The sequence below is a fragment of the Excalfactoria chinensis genome, chromosome 20, assembly GCF_039878825.1.
Source record: "Excalfactoria chinensis isolate bCotChi1 chromosome 20, bCotChi1.hap2, whole genome shotgun sequence".
NCBI lineage: Eukaryota > Metazoa > Chordata > Aves > Galliformes > Phasianidae > Excalfactoria > Excalfactoria chinensis.
In genome coordinates, this window is record NC_092844.1 from 1,812,339 (window position 1) to 1,831,000 (window position 18,662).

The window sequence follows — 18,662 nt, forward strand, 5'->3', positions numbered from 1 at the left end:
ATCTGGTTCCCACCCTCATTTCAACCCCTTGTTTTTCAACCTCTTGTCTCCACTGGAGGAAAAAAAAAAGTCTTTGCTAATCTTTGCTACCCTGAATTTTGTGATAAGATCATCTTTGGACAGAACCAGGTTGAGAGTATTTCAGTTGCCTGGTGTTCTTGAGATCAGTTTGTCAAGGCGTCCTAAATAACACATTGCCTTGCTGACAGCAGCTGGAGCAAAGCAGGGGCTGCAATACGTGCTGCATGTGTCAGCAATGCATTGCTGGGAGCCACAACCTTATCAAGGGCTTTCATTGCAGAAGGGGAATACTCTGAAGAATTATTTAAGCCTCATTTATTTAATGAGTCTAGAGAATAGACTCACAATTGTAAAGGTTTAAAAGCAAACTGCATCACAAACTGACCAGGCTTGTCTCTCAGCCTAAACTTCAGCACAGGTTTTATGAATGCTAATATCAGATGAATTTAGGAAATATCTCATTAATTTATGTGCAGTGAACTCCTTTGCGCCAGCATATTCAAGCATATCCTGTTCCCATCCAGGATGTTTCATACAATCACACAGTTAGGTTGGAAGGGACCTTAAAGACCATCTAGTCCCGACCCTCTGCCATGGGCTGGGTGGCCAACCATTAGATGAGGCTTCATGCCCTTTCTGCTCTCCTCTGTCTCCCCAGCTGTGGAGTCGCTGCACTCCTTGAACGACCAGATCTCCCATTTTATTGTCAACAAGTCAAAAACTCTGGATGAAGACGAAGATGCTTTTCTGCCCAGCGAGAAGGAATCTCTGAAGAGTGCCATGATGCTGATGAGGCACCTCTTAATGGATGCACAGGTATGAAAGCAATACATCCACATCTGTTATCACAAAATAAAGGCATGTTTCACAGACCTAGAGGCGAATAGTTCATTTTTAGGGGTGCTTTTAGCAGTGCAAAATGTTTGACCCTGATACTTGTTCATGACTCACATGAGCTTCCAAAGTGCACAGCTGTGGCAAGGCCATCTCAGTACAGAGAAGGGCTTTTGATGTGTTAGATTTATCAAGGAATCACTAAATCATTAAGGCTGGAAAAGACCTCTGAGATCATCTAGTCCAACTGTCCACCTACCACCAATATTGCCCACTCAAGCATGACCCAAACGCAACACCATTTAGGGCTGGAGATTGATATACCCCTGGATGGGAACCCAGCATCATCTGTAGCAAAAGAAAATCATTTTGGCACTAAGCATCTGTGCTGATGCCACATTTGGAAGTGCTAGACACGCAGCTGAGCTGCTGGTTTCATTTGCCTCCAAAATGCCAGTTAAAAGTCATGAAATCCTGTGCAGATGTTGCTTTGTGCTTTATGTTATTTTATTTCTTTTCCTAATGGAATATCTGGTCAGCATTGCCCCTATTACAGATTGTGCCCATCACCTCCCATCAGAAGTCCAACAGGGAAATAAATGTGGAGGGAATTACTCCTGTAAGGATTAGCTGTGTTATATGTTTGCTGTGTTAGCGATGTTATCTTACCCAGGTTTTTTCCTGGTCACTTTTCCATGCTAAGTTTGCCATTGTGGGTGTCAGCCCAGGTTGGTGTTGATGGCATCACTACTAATCTGATGGTCCCCAGGGTTTGGTTTCCTCCAAAGCCACACGTTTTCATGTTTTATTCCTATATTAGGTGGAGTCTGGTGCTTATCTGTTTTTTTCTCACTTTCAAAGACCTTTAGTTCTAATTGCTTTAGCTAATAGGGTTTTGTTGCATGCAAGAAGCGAGCTGGGAATCCCTGGTGTTGGTAACAAACTCTGGGTTGCAAATGGAGGGATGTGCTGAAGGTTGAAGGGTGGTCAGTGCTCACAGTGCAGTGGGAAAGATGAGCAAGGGAGCCAATTGCTCCCAAAAAACAGAGATGCCACCCTAGAAGACATCCACCCCAGCTTTGCCATGGTGCTCACTTCGCTTCTGTATGTCTTTCGCCAAGGACGATGAAGGAGGAGAAGGGTTAAACTGAGCCTTAGGGTTGTGCACGCTGCCTGTGCTGCAGGTAGCAATGCTTCTGGGGAGTCAGGCGTGAGAGCTAGCGGGTGCTGACAGGCATCTGCAAGCTGCAGATGGAATAAAAATGGGGCAAAAAGTGCCGATGGAAGAATTCCTTACATGGGAATTCTTTTTTTAGCACCTGAGAATTACTTTACTGCTTATCGGCTGTCCTGAATGCATATTAAGTGCTGCTGGAGCTACTGATGAAGGAAATGCCAACAGCAGAGGGAAATGTCAAGAATTTGGTGCCTTTCCTAACTCACCTGGACACAGCTCCATGTTCCTTTGGGCCCCATTGCTGTCACCAGAGAGCAGAGCTCAGAGCTGACCTTCTGCTCCCCATGAGGAGCTGTGGGCCATGATGGAGAAGCAGGATGCTATGATGGAGCTTCAGGCCGCCATGAGACCTCCCCTCAGCCTCCACTTCTCTGAGCTGAGCAAACCAAGGGATGCTCCTCCATGTGGATTGGAGGAACCACAGCAGAGACACAGGGGGTTTCACAGCCGTGTTATCTCAGAGCCAGAATCTGGACTCCATTCTCTTGACCCTCAGCCCTTTTACCCTCTTTTGGACTCTTGGAAGAATCCATTCCCCGGTCTGTTTTGTCAATTTGGAGGTCATTTGTTGGTAAACACAGGATAAAGAAACAGACCCTGAAGAAAACCACCTCCTCCCACATGCAACAGGACTTCCTCCAGTGGAGAATCATAGAATCATTAAGGCTGGAGGAGACCTCCAAACCCAACACTCCAACCCACTCTACCACCTCCCTCAGTGCCACATCTCCATATTGAACACCTCTAGGGATGGTGACCCCTCCACCTCCCTGGGCAGCCAGTACATCACCACTCTTCTAGAGCAATTTTCCCAGATATCCAACCTGAACATCCTCTGGCACAACTTAAGGCCACTATCTCTCATTCTATTAAACGGGACATTACTTTGAAGGTAATCCTCCTGGTGTCAACAGGAGCAGCATGGCATGTTGCCCATGGATATGCAGTGGGTGCTGACCAAGACGTGGCTGTCAGTATGCTGAGAGGTTCCCTTGTCAGCATTAAACGGTATCCAGGGACAGGTAATAAGCTCTGTAGAAGCTGCCAGCTCTGATTCTGCCCATGGAAGACAGGAATTTAATGAAAGCCATTGCAATCTGCAGGGATCTCTTGACCCTGGAGGTCTCCATCCATCTAAAGTAGGGTTTTCTCATCATGAAAATAGCCCATGGCAGGGATTGCTCGCTGCCAGCCGAGGAGCATCACCCTCCCTCAGAGAGAATGCTGGAGCTTTGCCTTCAGATTGCTCATTTCTCCTGTTTGTGTGGGATTTTGGCAGCATCAGCCTGGAGGTGACATGGCATTGCGTTCCCTCGGCAGCGCTCAGCATGCAGCCTGCACAGAGGGCATGAGAGGGAAGAAATCAAGGGGGGTAGAGGGAAATGGAAATGGAGGTAGCAGCATAATGTGAACTAAAAGCCGTGCTTGGATAATGCTGGTGCTCAAAAGCAGATTGCGAGAAAAGGTGCACTTATGCTATACAGCATGTCCCATCCTCTGCATAGTATAAGGATGAATAAACAATTTCATTTCTGCCAGCCGGCTCCACGCAGGATGCTATCACATGGGTATGGCCTTCTATGACAGATTGTCGCTGCTGTCAATCACTTCTGACAGTCCTATTATGCCTGGAAAGGATGTTTGCTCTGTGCATGGTGTTTTATGATCCTCAGAGGTGGAATTTTATAGCCGAGCAGTGTTGTTTTTTTCCTTCAGTGTTTCCCTCAGTAGGATTTATTGCTTCTGAGAGACACGCGAATAGAATCCATTTGTACCTCCCAACTTTAAATCCTCCTCCAGCTTTGACTGCGTTAGTTCTCATTTCTTTTACTTTCTGTTTTTAATTGCTATTGTGAGAGATGAGCCCAGCATGGAGCAGAAGGTACACAGCAGCTCATGGCTGTGTCACAGACATCAGACCTAAGCTAGCATTTTGCTGGAGCAATTAATCTAATGAACGTCAGGAAGATGCATCCAGGCACTGACATGAACCTAGAGTAGGTTAATGATCTCCCCTATTCAATTCCCAGATGCCTGACCCCAAAAGCCAGGCTTTCAGGAAGTTCTGAGCATTGAGCTATTTCCATAAAGAGTTGAACTGACTTCAAGTGGGTTTTAAGCTCTTTGGGAGAAATACCATCTTTCCACTTGTTTCCTTTCACATCAGCGTGTGATTATCATCAGGGCCCACTTAGGCTCTTTTACAGGGGGAATAAATAGTCATAGAGCTGATCTCTCAATTTGGACAGGACTTTTCAGATGCGTACATACCATGAATGATGAGGTGAGATAGGATTAGCCTAGCACGGAGCAGCTGGCTTAGATTTAATTGGATTTCAGGCACGGACTAGGCATGATTCAACAAGCATGAGGATGTTGAGATATCTGACTGCATCCCTGCTGAGCGGTTCATTGCTTTCTTAGGCAGAGACGGAGGTTGTAATAGCAGAAGTTGTCAACAAAATAGAACGGATGTTGTTATAGGGTGAAAACCAGTTTAATTTGCAGTTGGAAGGTTTTTTTGTTGTTGTTTAATATCTAGTGTTCGAATGAAATGCCTCAGCTTTCAGTAACATAAGGGAGAAAGCTTTAGCAAGTGTTAGTCATAGAACTGTAGAATGGTTTGGGTTGGAAGGGACCTTTAAGATCATGTATTTCCATCCCCCTGCTATAGGCAGGGACACCTCCCTCTAGGCCATGTTGCTCACAGCCCCCTCCAACCTGGCCTTGAGTGCTTCCAGGGAGGGGGCATTGATATGTAGATAGAGCTGGAAGCTGATGTTGGTTTGGGTGGAGGATCTCACTTTATTTCCCTTTGGAGCCACCACCACGAGCCCGTTAGTTTTGACACTGGGGTCCCATAAAGTAAAACATTTCAGGTGAGAGGAAATACTTCCAAAGGAAAACTTCCTCGGTATGACCGGCTTCTATCCATTCAATATCCCACCAGCTGTTTGCTTTTAATATTGCCCTCTGTTTTCTCTTCTCCCCCAGAAAATTAAACATAATTTCTTGAGCTCTCTTAAATTACATCCTTTTCTACAGCAGTCTGTCATCTTTCCGAGACAGACTGTTGTAGACAGAGAGATGGTAGTTATAGGCCATGCAGGCTGACTAGCAGTAGTTCCATTGCATCAACTGACCTTTAAAAACAGTTCTCATTTTCTACAGAGACCTGTTGTACAAAACCGACTGTGTTGTTGCAATATTTTGCTTGCTAGTTAAATGCTTTCCACCATCTGCTCTTCAGGCTCGTAGCAGCCCAAGCTTTAGGAACAAAACACTGTGACCTTTACTTTCATATGAGTGGGCTGCATTAGTATCTAGAGGAAGAAAAAAGAGAAGGGAGGATTTGCTCTTTCTTTCAATAAACTTGAATTGTTTGATTTCTGAAAGCATCCTTGCCACACTGATGTGTTTTGGTGGATGCAGAAGTAGATGCAGCAGTTATTCTCCTTTATGGAATATTATAAAATGTAATTTTTAAGCCACATGGCAGCATTCACAGTTTGTAAACTGGTTCGGCTTGGAAAACAGCATTGGATAAAACCAGGTTAGGGGAAAGCCTGAAAAGCAAACCTGCTGTTCCCTGTGTAGTGCTTTATACATTAATCTTGTCATCCCATTTCCATAAGCAGAAATCTTCTGAGCCTCTTCCAAGGCAGCAGCCCATCTTCTAATGATCCTGCTTGGGCTAGTCAGGAAGGGAGCACAAAGGACTCCGCATCTATTGAAGGAGATGTCATAGTTTTGTGGTGCTGCTGTCAATATTCCACATCATAACATCATGTGCAGTATAGATCATCCATACTCCAGTTCCATAGAATAGTAGCATCCCAGGTGCTCAGCTCCCGGAGAAGAACTACATATCCCAGAGGATGCCGCGGCAGAGATAAGTCACGGGAGGAGGACATATATAATCTCACTCTCAGGCTGGAACTCTCTCTCTCTCGGACTCTCAGGGAGTGAGAAGCATTCCTGCCGTGTCGCCTAGACTTCACAGTAGGCCTCTCGGTTTTCGGGGACTCTCTCTCTCTCTGTTTTGTTCGATTTATTAGCCTCAATCAGTGTATTCCAATATCATATTTAGTAAAATAAGTTTTCCTCCTTAGATTGCTGCCACTGTTTTATTTTCCCTTCCTTTCCGGGGCCCCGGGAGGGGAGGGAGGGGAGGCCCTACGGGGCGGCTGCCCTGTCACGGATACAGGTAAATCTAGGTAATCCGTGACAGGAGAAGATAAAACGTGGCATCTAGCAAGCTTCATCAAGGCTCCTGTTGTCTCTAATGGCATCATTAGCATGTGTTACATGAGCCCAGGCCATGATGCCTTTCCCTAAACGTGTGCCTGCCAACCTTCTCCCTCTTTTCATGATCTGGGAGAGGAAAAATGATTTGTGGGCTGCTTCTGTTCAATCTATTAGGGGAATGATGTGCTGTATAATGAAGGGAGATCAAAAGTAGCCTTAAAATAGTGGATGTGTGGAAACACGGATGCTGCTGCCTTTACCAACACAAATCTGCACATCATTAGCTACCCACAAATGGGGAGACCTGATAGGAGCCCTGGTCCCTTTGAACACCACACCTTGGCTTCTCTTATTATTCATGACTTGTTTTTAACTGCCTGTAGTTTATTGATTCCCAAAGGACTGGTGTTTTGAGGCTGATTTTCTCTGTCCTTCCATTCTAGGGAAGAGATTTGCCCAAATGTATGATCCCATCTAGTTAGCTGAGGTTTAAAACAGAGACAGAGATGTGGTTATCACAGGACCCAATGCGTGGCTGAAGTCAAAAGCTCTGTATGGTCCACATCGACTTCCCATGTTTCTTTTGCCAGTGACAGCAATGCCAATCCAAGTTGGAAAGCAACATTTCTCTGAGTCTTTACATCTGTGAAGCTTAAATGGACGTCTACTTGCACTTGTAGTATAAATTTGTAAGGCAAATGAAGGAAGATTCAAGCATCTATTTGCAAAATATCACTGTCAGGAGCCTTCTTTCTGTGGCTCTGGCAGAATTCTGATGCACAATTGGTCAGAAAGCTTTACAGCAAGGCCAGCTCCTTCAATGCTTGACTACCATGAGTTGCCCAGCTTTAGGCATGAAGTACACCCAGTATTTTACTCATGCTGACCCCAGTCCATGCAATCAGCCTGATGCATGGTGGCCAAGTATGAATAGCTCTGGCTGCAGGTTTTTCACTGCTGTTCCTTGGCAGGATTGTCAGCCCAAGATTGCTGTGTTCATTTAGCCACCGCTGTACCCTGGCCAGCCTCCACTCCCCTCCATCCTTGGGACTGGAGTAAAAAGACTTTTGGCATCTGTTAAATCCTTATCCACACCAAGCACGAGTGTCTGCATCATGGAGAGAATGTAAACTCAGCTGTTCCGCCATGCACAGCATTGCCATGCTGCTGCTTGCTTTGCTGTGTCTCAGTTTGTTTCTTGCTCTCAATACATTTTGCTCCAGTGCTGCAGTGTGTACAAACAGGGGGAGGAATCCTTTAAAAGCCTGCCTTTGATTTTTCCAATGAGATGCAAAAAGGGAAAATAGCAGAGAGAAGTTGGTTTTGTTGCAAAGGGACTGGGAAGCAACGGGGTGACAATGTGATCCCATCCAGCTGTTAACTCTTCTCTTTCTGCATGTCTGTTCTGTGAATTGGGCACAGATTTATTTCTTTGACATTTGGGTAAGCTCCCACTGAGGTTTCTGCTTGGGACTGCAAGGCAGGGATTTGGCTTTCATTTTCTACTTGCACTCTCCGTGTTATTGCTTTGCAATGGATGGATTCTCTTGCCTGCAATTACTGCAAGAAAATATTTGTATCGCTGGGTAACAGTACTGAAAAGCAATATTACATTTGCCATCACCCGAGCGCTGTAAGACCAGAGCTGTTAGAAATGCATTCAGTAAAAGATGCTTCAGTGCCGTGACATTGGGCTGGCTCTGATCTCCTTCCCTCTCTCCTATTTTGCTCTCCTTTGGTATTGGAAAATGCTCATTATTTGGTGTTAGGTTTGATATTGCTGTATTGAATACTCAGAGCTGCTTTCAATATCTCCTTCCCTACGAAAGTAAAAGACTTTCTTTCCATCTCCCCAAAACAACAGAAAATAAAACCCCACTGCAAACCACCTTCTGCAATCAGGAAGAAATAACCTCATGTTTTAAGGGCACAGAAGCGAGATCCTCATCGGGTCTCTTGTTCAATTAATTGCTAATAAATTAATATTGACTTCCACGTTTTTATTGCTCTGTGGAGGTCATGCCAGGAGAGAGATCAAAGCTGGATGTTGTGTAGCAACCCAGCACCATGCTTCAGTGAGACAAATATATGTGTGTATGTCCATTAGGGAGTAGAGCACATGAGAAAATGCCTTTCCTTAAGGCAAGGGGATCCAAGACTGAGAACATTTGTAAAGACTTTTCCCTAGAGGTGTTCGAGAACCATGGAGATGTGGCACTGAGGGTCATGGTTAGTGGTCATGGTGGGATAGGTTGGGGTTGGACTTGATCTTAGAGGACTTTCCCCACCTTAATGGTTCATTGGTTCTATTTCTGCAGGCTGCAGGTGTTGCAAATCAAGCTCTTGCCCAGGTAACCCCAAAATCCCAACTTACCCACCACTTTCACTCGCTGATTGCTCTCCCACCTCTGGCCCAAGGCAGAGCCTTTCAACCACGGAGACCTGTTAAAAGCAGAAAGAATGATGGCAATTTTATGTGACTTGCAACTGATGTATATTCATGATCTGGGGAGCGCATGCATGAGTGTGTGTGTAAAACCTCTGCAAGCTTTAATTAGAGTTCATGAGAGATAAATGAAAAGTATCCTCATAAGTGTGGAAGGAGCAATTAAGAAGGCTGGAGTGTAACTGCAATCGCAGCGGTTTATCAGCAATGCAGATTTCCAGCTAATGAGCAGTGAAAACACAAATTGTGCAAGAAACAAACGAAACAGAAAATCCTGCCTGGCTTCCTGCTCTGTGTTCTGAATGAGGTAACGAAATAAAACTTGAGAAAATGTGTTTGATTCTCTGCAGACACAAGAAGCCTGTAGGAAGGTGCAGATAAGAGGGGGACAGCACGCGGCGATAAGGTGCCTTATCTACCTTGAGATGTGTGCTGATGGAAAGGAGGCTGCAGAGCTGCTAGCATGCATGCTGAAGGGGTCCTGCAATGCACTGTGCAAGCAGGAAGGTGGGATGGGTCCATTCCCTGCTCGGGGGCAATAACACTGAGCCCAACATGCATGCACAGCAGCCAAGCTCCGCGCTTGTGTCTCCCAAAGGCTGATAAATATTTAATGGCTCTTTGAGATATAGCCTTTGTGTTCTTTCCCCATGTATCAACAGCTGCTCTGAGGGATTGCTTAACAAAACATGAAGTTACTTCTTCAAATTTGTGCCTTGGATGCTGGATAGGAAGGTAATTTTGCGAGCAAAAACTCCCTTGATTCTTAGGAAACGCTAATAGAAGATATGGGTGTGGGTTTTCTTAAAGAGAATGCTTGCTATCGATACTGGAAAGAGGCAAAAATATTCAAAACATCCGTGGAAGTTCACCCTGGTGGCCGATTTTGTCCAGATGTTGCAGCCCCTTCCAGCTTAACTCCTTCTGGGCCATAGGCGAAGCTGCTCTGCAGTGAATTCACTCACCACACGTCGGCTCCGATTCCATTTGCACAGGGATTTGGCAAGCAAACCATGTAGATTTTCTCTGAGCTTGACTTTTTAGAGCAAGGGGATGGGTGCTGTGGTTATATAAGACCCCTTCATCACTGTTTTCCCCATTGGGATGAGGTGTCTTTGACCCACTGTGTGAATTTAAGAGTGACATTTAATTCCCATCTTCTTCCTCGTTTATCTGTGAGCTGGGAATAATTTTTGCCTGCTTCTCAGTGATAGCGTGAGATTCTTCATTAATTAATGCGTGTAAAAGCACAGGGATCCTTGGGGTGAGAAGTGCTTTAAAATATGCTGTTAATAATAAATATCAAGTAATGCACCTTGGTACCTCTTAGCAATAATTGGCGCTATCATTTCGGCCCAACTCTTCCATGAATTAAAAGGCTTTGAGCATTATTGGAACTGTGAATGGGGTTGGGACCAATTAACATCTAATTGTATGTCGGTTCATATATCCTTGCCTCTCCTGTAACGGGAGTGTCAGGAAAATCTCCATGGATTTTAATGGTGCAGTGTCAGAATTCAGCCCCAGACATGTTTGTGGGATTACTGCTGAATAGCCTGCGTTCTTCTGGTTGCTTGGTGATTAAGCTAAAGGCAAAGCTATGCCGGTTTAATATTAACGTAAGTGGAATTAGCCACTCTTTTCGTGAGCTAAATGTTACATGAAAATTCTCATTCTAAGCAAAACATGCATATATATATATATATATATTTCTTTTCCAGTTGATGTTTGAATTTAATTAACTCTTTTGTTGTAAGGTTGATAGTTGGTGACCTGCTCTTTCTGCTTAACCTCCTCTCTGGTGCGCAGAGCCTGGATCTTATGGAAAATCCAATAATTTGCTGCTCGGTCACCCAGCTCAAGCTTGTTTTCAAGCAGAGAGCATTCAACCCCCTAAAAATGGAGGCTCTGAATGTATTTCCCATGTTAAAAAAAAGAGAGAGAGGGAGGTATTTCAAAGAGATTATCAATCTTTCAAAGATTGGCTGTCCTTTGCTGGCATACACAGTATTACCATATAACCTGGAATGAGAGGCAGGGCAGAGCAACCATGTCAATTAGAATCATAGAATCATTAAGGCTGGAAAAGACCACAAAGGTCATCAAGCCCGATCATCAACCCATCCCCACCGTGCCCTCTAAACCATGTGATTTCAACACCACAAATTAAGACCTTGCAAATTAAGGCAGAAGAAAGTCGTTGCTTGGTAAGGCATAAATTTACAGCAGATCCCATGGTGTGGGTTCAAACGATCCCTTCTGGCATGAGCACCTTCTGGTTGTTTGGCCGTGGGTCAAGATGAAATGATGAGTGACGGGGCATTGGTGCTGATCATGCTGACACATTGCTTCTTGCATTGCTCTGCTGCTGCTTGTCTGTGATCTTGGGGAGGTTTGGATGGGGAAAAGGAGTCGGGCTGGTGTTTGGAGCACTTAGTGTGATTTCTTGCTGCCATTCCCTACATGCAGAAAGAAGCAGTGGAGCAGTACCCCTACACAAGTGGCTGGTGATGTATGCAAGCCCAGTGGCTGTCTTTCTTGTTTCTTCTTAAAATACTACTTTGCACACTGCCCGGGAATTAGTGGTTAATGTTTATTTATGCATGAGGAATCTCCATAGAAGGGGCTTGAGGGAAAAAAGGATATATGTATATATATATATATTCTATGTGAAAGCCAAAAAAAAAAAGGAAGGATCTTCCCATTCTTTCTTGCAGTAGTTTAACAAGACATTTGCTCTAGGACTCTGCTATCTCTTACAGTATCCTAGCAGCTAGGTTAAGAGGTAGAAGCAAGCATAGATGTAAAAGGAGCAAACACAGAGTTCAGTAGCCTGGGGGATGTCAAGATCTCTTAATTTTCCGGCTTAAACAAAAAAGATGCAAGCACAGAGCAGCTCTCCAAAGCCAGGGAGTGCTCCTGCTGACTCTGGGGCAGATTCTGCCTCACTTTCAACTGTGCCCTCCCTTCTCTGTCTGCAGACTGCCAGAGGCTGAGCGCTCATCACCTCTGTTTGCCTCCCTTCTACTTGGTGGAACTCAGAATCATCGCGTGATGTGCAGACTTGCTTAGCATTCCCCAATGGCTCTCTGTTCCCTTCCAAATGAAGCCAGTCTCTGTTACTTTTGGCATCTTGATATAAGAAGATCTGCATCTTGGCTTCTCCTTTTCTCCCATTATCCATGCTTTTAGCAATCTTTGCTCATCTAAGGATTTGTACTTCCTTTTATTTTTCTCTTTCAGCTGTCTGGTTTTTGTCTTACATCGCAAACGACCCAAATAAAATAATGAAAGCTGTCTTAATCTATTAATCCCCAGTTTGTACATTATTAATAACGAAGGCAGTGTAATTAGGCTGCAAAATGCACAGCAAAGCACAACATTAAGATGTCCTTAAGTAACATCTGTGGCTTATGCTTGTCTTCTATTGGCAGACACCACCAAGATCTCTCATGAAACCATCATTCATGCCTGACATTGCTTTTACAGAACACAGTGGCTTCATTTTTTCCCCAACGCCTATTAAAAAGCAGCCCCCAGAAAAGGCATCAAATCATCACAAATGCTCAGATCTATTTAAGTTATGCTTAAGGTGCAGATCCTGCTCTCAGCTCTCATTGCTACCCAACTCTACCATGAGTTAGAAGGCTTTGAGGAGGACTGGAACCATGAACGGGGTTGGGACAAATTGACGTGTTAATTGTAATATAGTCATGCTTAAGGAGCAAATCATGCTCTCAGCATTGCTGGTGCTTCACTGAATACCTTTCTTGCCCCCCTTGGTTAGGAAGCAGTGGCACAAATCCCTTTTTAGGAGGTGCTTTGCTGCTTGCCATACCCTTTCCCATTGCTGCTCACAGTCCATGGCAAACCCCCGTGGTCCCCATCTCTGCCAGCATGTCCCATCCTTACCCTCTGTGACAGCTTTGAAAGCTGAAAGACCAGCAGAGGACCTTTGGAAGGAGAGGGACAGGTGTATCAGTTGTATCAGCTCCACAGCAAAATGCTTCAATGTTGTTCTGGGTTCATTCAGATGAAATCCCCCAAACGTAGGCCAAAGCTGGGGAAAGACTTTCATAACTCTGCATCCCTCAGCACTCAAAGCTGTGTGTACACAAATGGTATCCGGTCTGAAACGGGATCTGAAGTGGTCCTCAGATTCATCCTGTGTGGTTGGGAACATAAAGAAAGTGGTTCCTGTGATTACAGACTTTCTTTAAACAGCCCTTATGAATAATACACTTGAGCTGCTGTAAGAAAGCTGCGGCAGTGATGCTGTTACTCATCTCAATGCACAGAGCTGAAGGCGTAATTATAATTCTTCTGCATGGACGCTTGCTTCTGCCACAGCTGTGCTGGGTGGGAGCTGGGGGCGGCCTCATCCCTGCTTCTACTCCCTGCTTGGGATCCATTGGAGCCCTTTCTCTAACAGTCAAAGTGATGAGGGACTTGGAACATGCTTTGGTATCTTCCTCCCCCGATTCTCCTACTTGGTGCAGGGGTCCTAAATCAAAGTCATTGCTGCTCTGTAGGCATGCCATTCAACTGGCTTCTCTTTACAGGGTTCCCTTTCTACCACATTGCTGTACCATTATGTTGGTGTGGCAGAAGGCAAATTGTTCCTGAAGGCTTAGTTTAAGCATACCCCAGTGTTTGGTGAAGAGATGCGAGGCGGTGCTGCCCCATCCCTCCATACACCCAAGGTCAGGGAATGGGGCGCTGAGCACTGATGGAGCTGTGGGTGTCTCTGCTCAGTGCAGAGCTTGGACCTGATGGCCTTGAGGGTCTCTTTCAACTCCAACCATTCAAAACCAGACTCAAAACCAGTCCTGCAGTAGAAACAAGCAGCCCTTGGTAGCAGATGCCGTAACAGATAAGGTTTGGTATGCGTGCATATCTGAAATGAAAAACGAAATAATGGATTTTAAAAGGATTTTAAGGAGTTTTTGAGTAGTGTTTACAGCAGGGCGTTATACAGAATAACCATTGTCTCCCCACTCATCTTGTGGATGCAGCCCTGTCAGATCCAAAATTATTAGCAGAACCTCGGTGCTGTGCTTACATTGCTCATACAATCACTGGTGACTCTGCACGAACAAGAAACCAGTCCCACAGCTGTATTGATGAGGCTGCTCTGCTGAAACATGGGAAAAAATGCAATGTTTGCAAAAGGGGCAGGGGAATTGATAGTGCAAGGGATTGTGTTGTGGCACCTTTGAGAGCAGCGCACAGAACGGAGAGTGAATAAAGACCTTATAAAAATACTTGGCAGCCACTCCGCTAAATCTTTCAAGGTATGAGTTTCTTATTTTAGTTGATTTATGAGTCTGGAAAAGAAGCAATCACTGTTAATCAAAATAACTCACTCCTACTCCGAGAGTGAAAGCTGAAGTTAGATGAAGGTCATAGAAGAGTGATGGTAAACTTGCTTGGAGCAGTCCATGGTTTGAGTTTATGAGGGAGTCCATTGGAGGGAGGAAATAGGTTCTGCAAATGATAATTGTTCTGTAAATGGATTTTTTTTCCCCCCCAAAGGGTGAAGTTCGTATCTACAGCAGATACACAGGCATGATGTTCTTAAATATGCCTAACGGGATGATTTCCCAATCAGTTTTGGTAGTAAGAGACATTCAGGAGCTGAGAAGTGATGATGTTCTGTAGGTGCCAATCTACCTTATCTCACTAAGTGATGCTCCAGAGTCTTCTCCCTTGTGCATGTCTGAGCTCTCCATTCTCTGCAGAAATCTGCTTCTGGTTAGGTGGGTGACTTCCCTTGTCCTTTGGAGGAGCAGGGCTTCATTGCTTCGTCCCATGCCCTGCTTAGGTTGCTCCCACTGAAGGACACCAGTGGACACCTTGTTCAGTACTTTGCTGGTGGCTGAGCCCCGGAGAAAGCAAAGCTGAACAGGCAGCAGCCCATGAAACCTTCAGAACGCTTCTGTTAATGGCTCTGAATGAGTTCCATGTTTTGCCTTGAAACTCCCTTTGATAGCTGAAATATTACTTGAATCCCACTTGGAAGTAAGGGGACAATATCTAAGTTCAAGCAAAAAAAAAACCTCAATTGCCTGTAGTGGGCATTTTGCTGCCAAAACTACCAGTATTGCCAGCAGCATTTATGACTGAGAAACTACAACAGCTGTGCATGGCACGTGGGTAACGCAGTGCGTGAGCAGAGCAGTGATGAAGGGACACCGAGTCCATCAGAAATGCTATTTAAAACCAGGTGTTTTGTGGTCAATGGGGTTCATCTCCTATCCCCCTCCTATCCTCTGTCCCTCCACATCCATTTGGAATTTCTGAAGAGCATTTCTTTGTTTGCATAACCAGTAACACAGACACTCCCAGGGACTCAGCAAGTGCTCACCGAAAGCAAACTGCAGATCAGCTCCCAAATACTGGGGACCAAGCCAACATTATGGAAGCCGTAAGTTATAATATAAATAGCACACACCTAAGTCAGCTCATGAATTAAGTTATATTTCCAAGACATCTCTCACAGCAGCAGCCTACTAAGACAATATATTATGTGCTCAGAGGCAGTGTTTGCCTGATGCACTGAAAAGGGATAATTAAAAGGCTTCTCAAGTCCCCAGTGTGCCGGCAGCTGTGAATCCATGTGAGCAGCAGCCCCAGGACCCATACGTGTCCCTCCCACCAGGATGGAGCCCATTACACAGAATAAACCTGGAGGGGGAACAGCTTCTCTGTCCGGATGAATATGTAGAAGTAATCCTCTGGGAATCATGCAAAGAAGTGGTAGCAGGTGGCAGCTCTTCTTTTCACCCTCAAAGTGTGTGTTTAGAGGCAAAATGGAGGGGAGGAGCCAATTAGCGGGATTAGTGAACTTCAAGAGGCAGGTGCTGGCGTTCCAGCTAGGAAACTGCTGCTTCCTATTCAACAAGATGCAGGTGCTCAGTGTGCAGTGCTGGCTTTGGCCACCAAGTTTGGTTAATTATAGAAGCAGAAGATGAAAAGAGGTAACACTTGATGGTGGCTTGCTTCTTAGTGAGAAAAAGGCCCATCGCACAGCGATGAAACTCAGTGGAGATGGTATCTTCATAAGTAAGCAATTATGTGTGTTTTACATGGAAGCCATGCAAGTGAGGTGTTCTATGTGGCTCTGTATCACAGAGAGAGTGGTGAGGTGCTGGAACAGAGAGGCTGTGGATGCCCCATCCCTCAATGTGTTCAAGACCGGATTGGATGGAGACCTGGGCATCCCGGACTAGTACCAGATATGGAGGTTGGTGGTTGGAACTTAATGATCTCTGTGGTTCCTTCTAACTCAAGTGATTCTATGGTGGTGGGAGACTGCGTCTTGATTGTGTTGCTCGGTGGTGTAAGTGATAACGCAGCATCACAGAATGACAGAATGGGTTGGGTTGGAAGGGACCTTACAGCCCACCCAGTCCCAACACCCTCTCATGGGCAGGGACCCACCAAACCAGACATAGACTCATAGAATGATTTGGGTTGGAAGGGACCTTTAAGATCATCTAGTTCCAACCCCACTGCTCCGGGAAAAGGCACAATTGTGGCCTAAAGGCTTTGGTTTTGAACAGAGCAATAGAATTCTCGACTTACATTCCCATGTAAGATACAGAAAACAAATGAACAGCTGAGAACAAACCTATGGGTTAGCACCAGGCAAGAGGCTGAAGCAGAAATCCTTTTGCTCGTCTGGCTGCAGCTCCTGCTCGATCCGAGCTGCGCGTGCCTTCTGCTGGTTGCAGAACAGATGGTCTTCATGGGCGGTGCTGGGAGCAAGAGACCCAGCCAGCAAGTAGGGGAGGGCTGGGGGGCATAGAGCCCAACTCCTGCACAAAGAGCACATTTTGCAGTATTTAACAGCAACCTGTCCTGCGTGGTGAGAGGGGGACCTTGAGGTGTGACAGAGCAATGGTTGGTGTGCGTTACCCGCAGGGTAAAGCCTGAAAGCCACAGGGTAGAGGTGAAAAGGGTGAGGAAAAAGCGTTGCACAAGAGGAATTTATGGGGAAATAAAGATGCTGCTTGTGTCTGTGCTCACTCTGTGAGGGAAGGCAAATAGAGTGAGGGCTGGCTGGGACCCCAGGGTCAGTTTTCCAATACTGTGGGATCAGTAAATATCAAAAGAGGAAAAAACAACTGTGCTGAGCTGCATTTTCAGAGTGAAACTGCATTTCACTCTGGTTAGGGGGATGGTGATGCCAAACGTTTTGGAGCCTCTCTGCTGTTTGAACTATTGTGTGCTGCACTTACCCACTTGGCTGTTAAAAGAAGTCCTGGAGATTTTGGGTCTGCAAAGGATGCTCTTCAGCAAGCAACCTTCTTCCAAGAAAGCAGAGCTCCTGAGACCTAATTAAGTGCCTCAAATGTATTAACAGTGTTGTTTCTTGCTCTTTTAAAACACGGTTACTTGTAACTAAGGAAAAGCAGAGCTGGCGGTCAGATGTGCTACAGTACAGGAATAGCTGAGCTTCCTTGCATGATGCCAGACCAAATAAAAAGTCAATAGTTTTGAAAAGGTTATAGTGCTTATAAGAGATGACATTTAGGAGATGACAGGTTGAAAGATGATGGTGCGTAGATAGTTTTTTTTCCTATAGAACCATTCTTTTTTCATGGCCGTATTTACATATAACCCCACAGATGTTGATGACTTGAGTCTCACTGCAAGAAAGACATTGAGGCCCTGGAGCATGTTCAGAGCAATGTCACCATCTCTGGAAGTGTTCAATATGAAGATGTGGCAATGAGGGATGCGATCAGTGGGCACAATGGGATGGGTTGGGGTTGGACCTGGTGATCTTAGAAGTGTTTTCCAACCTTAATGATTCTATGATCGCACATTGACTTGAGTTATTAAAAGTGAGCAGGGCACGGCCATTGGAAAAAGCTGCCAGAAGGCAGCCTTGTTTGTGGCACAGGTTGGTTATGAAGCACTTGGTTGTATTGCAATTTTCAGTTGCCTCAGGCGAAAGAGGTTAACTATGAATCCTAGGATAGAAATCTCATGTTGCATTCCTTATAAAAACGGGAGATCTAAGCCATGCATTTTGAATCAAAACCCCCAAACCAGGAGATAGTTGGAAGTAAATGTGAATGACCCAAGCTGAGGAAACTGCAGGACAATTCTGGGATGTTTCTAAGCCTCTTGTTAGAAGATGAACCCAGTGCTGGGCCTGAGATGAAATAGCCTGGGGAGCAGACAGAGTGGTGAAAGAGCCACAATTATCTTCTGACAAAGTAATTAAAATCTGGCAAGCAAAGGCAGTCTTGGGCAGCAGAATGAAGCTTATGGAAGTGGACAGGGCTCTGTAAGTGAGTTTCATAGCCAAAATACGTGGGTCATAATTACAGTGCACGAGACTGAAACCTCGGTGATGTTGAGTGCAAGTGAGCATACCATGAAGCTACACTGAACCATGAGTACCTTCCAAAACACCCAGGCAACATAGAAATTTCCCCCTGCCACTATTGACTCCATGATTTTCCCCTCTGGGTTCTCCAGTCACCAAAACAGATTTAGCCAAACACTGATTTATTCTATGTATTCTTTTTATTTTTCTTCCTGGTACCGTGATCTTGCTCGCGTTTGAGGACAGGAGAAGAGCAGAAATACCATTTTAAGTCTTGTCAGAGAAAAACAGCCCCATTTTGCTTGTCTCTCTCATGTAAGGAGAAAAATACGGAGGCATTTAAGGTCAGATTGGATGGGATCCTGGGCAGCCTGATGTGGTGTGGGGCACCCGACCCACAGCAGGGTTTGGAACTGGATGGTCTTTAAGATCCCCTCCAACCGAAGCCATTCTGAGTGACTCTATGAATGCTAAGCTGTGAAAGCCAAACAAAAATAAAGCTATGTAAGGACCATCAGCCACGTCTGACAAGG

The 18,662-nt window shown here is 45.2% G+C and overlaps 1 protein-coding gene across 1 annotated transcript in view; it reads left to right on the plus strand.

Moving 5' to 3' along the window:
* KAZN (kazrin, periplakin interacting protein) overlaps nucleotides 1-18,662 on the plus strand; it is a 135,119-nt gene that overhangs the window by 34,297 nt on the left and 82,160 nt on the right. Inside the window, exon 2 of the mRNA XM_072354623.1 lies at nucleotides 680-837. Within this exon, the coding sequence (XP_072210724.1) occupies nucleotides 680-837 (158 nt within the window). The remainder of the gene's footprint in view (nucleotides 1-679; nucleotides 838-18,662) is intronic.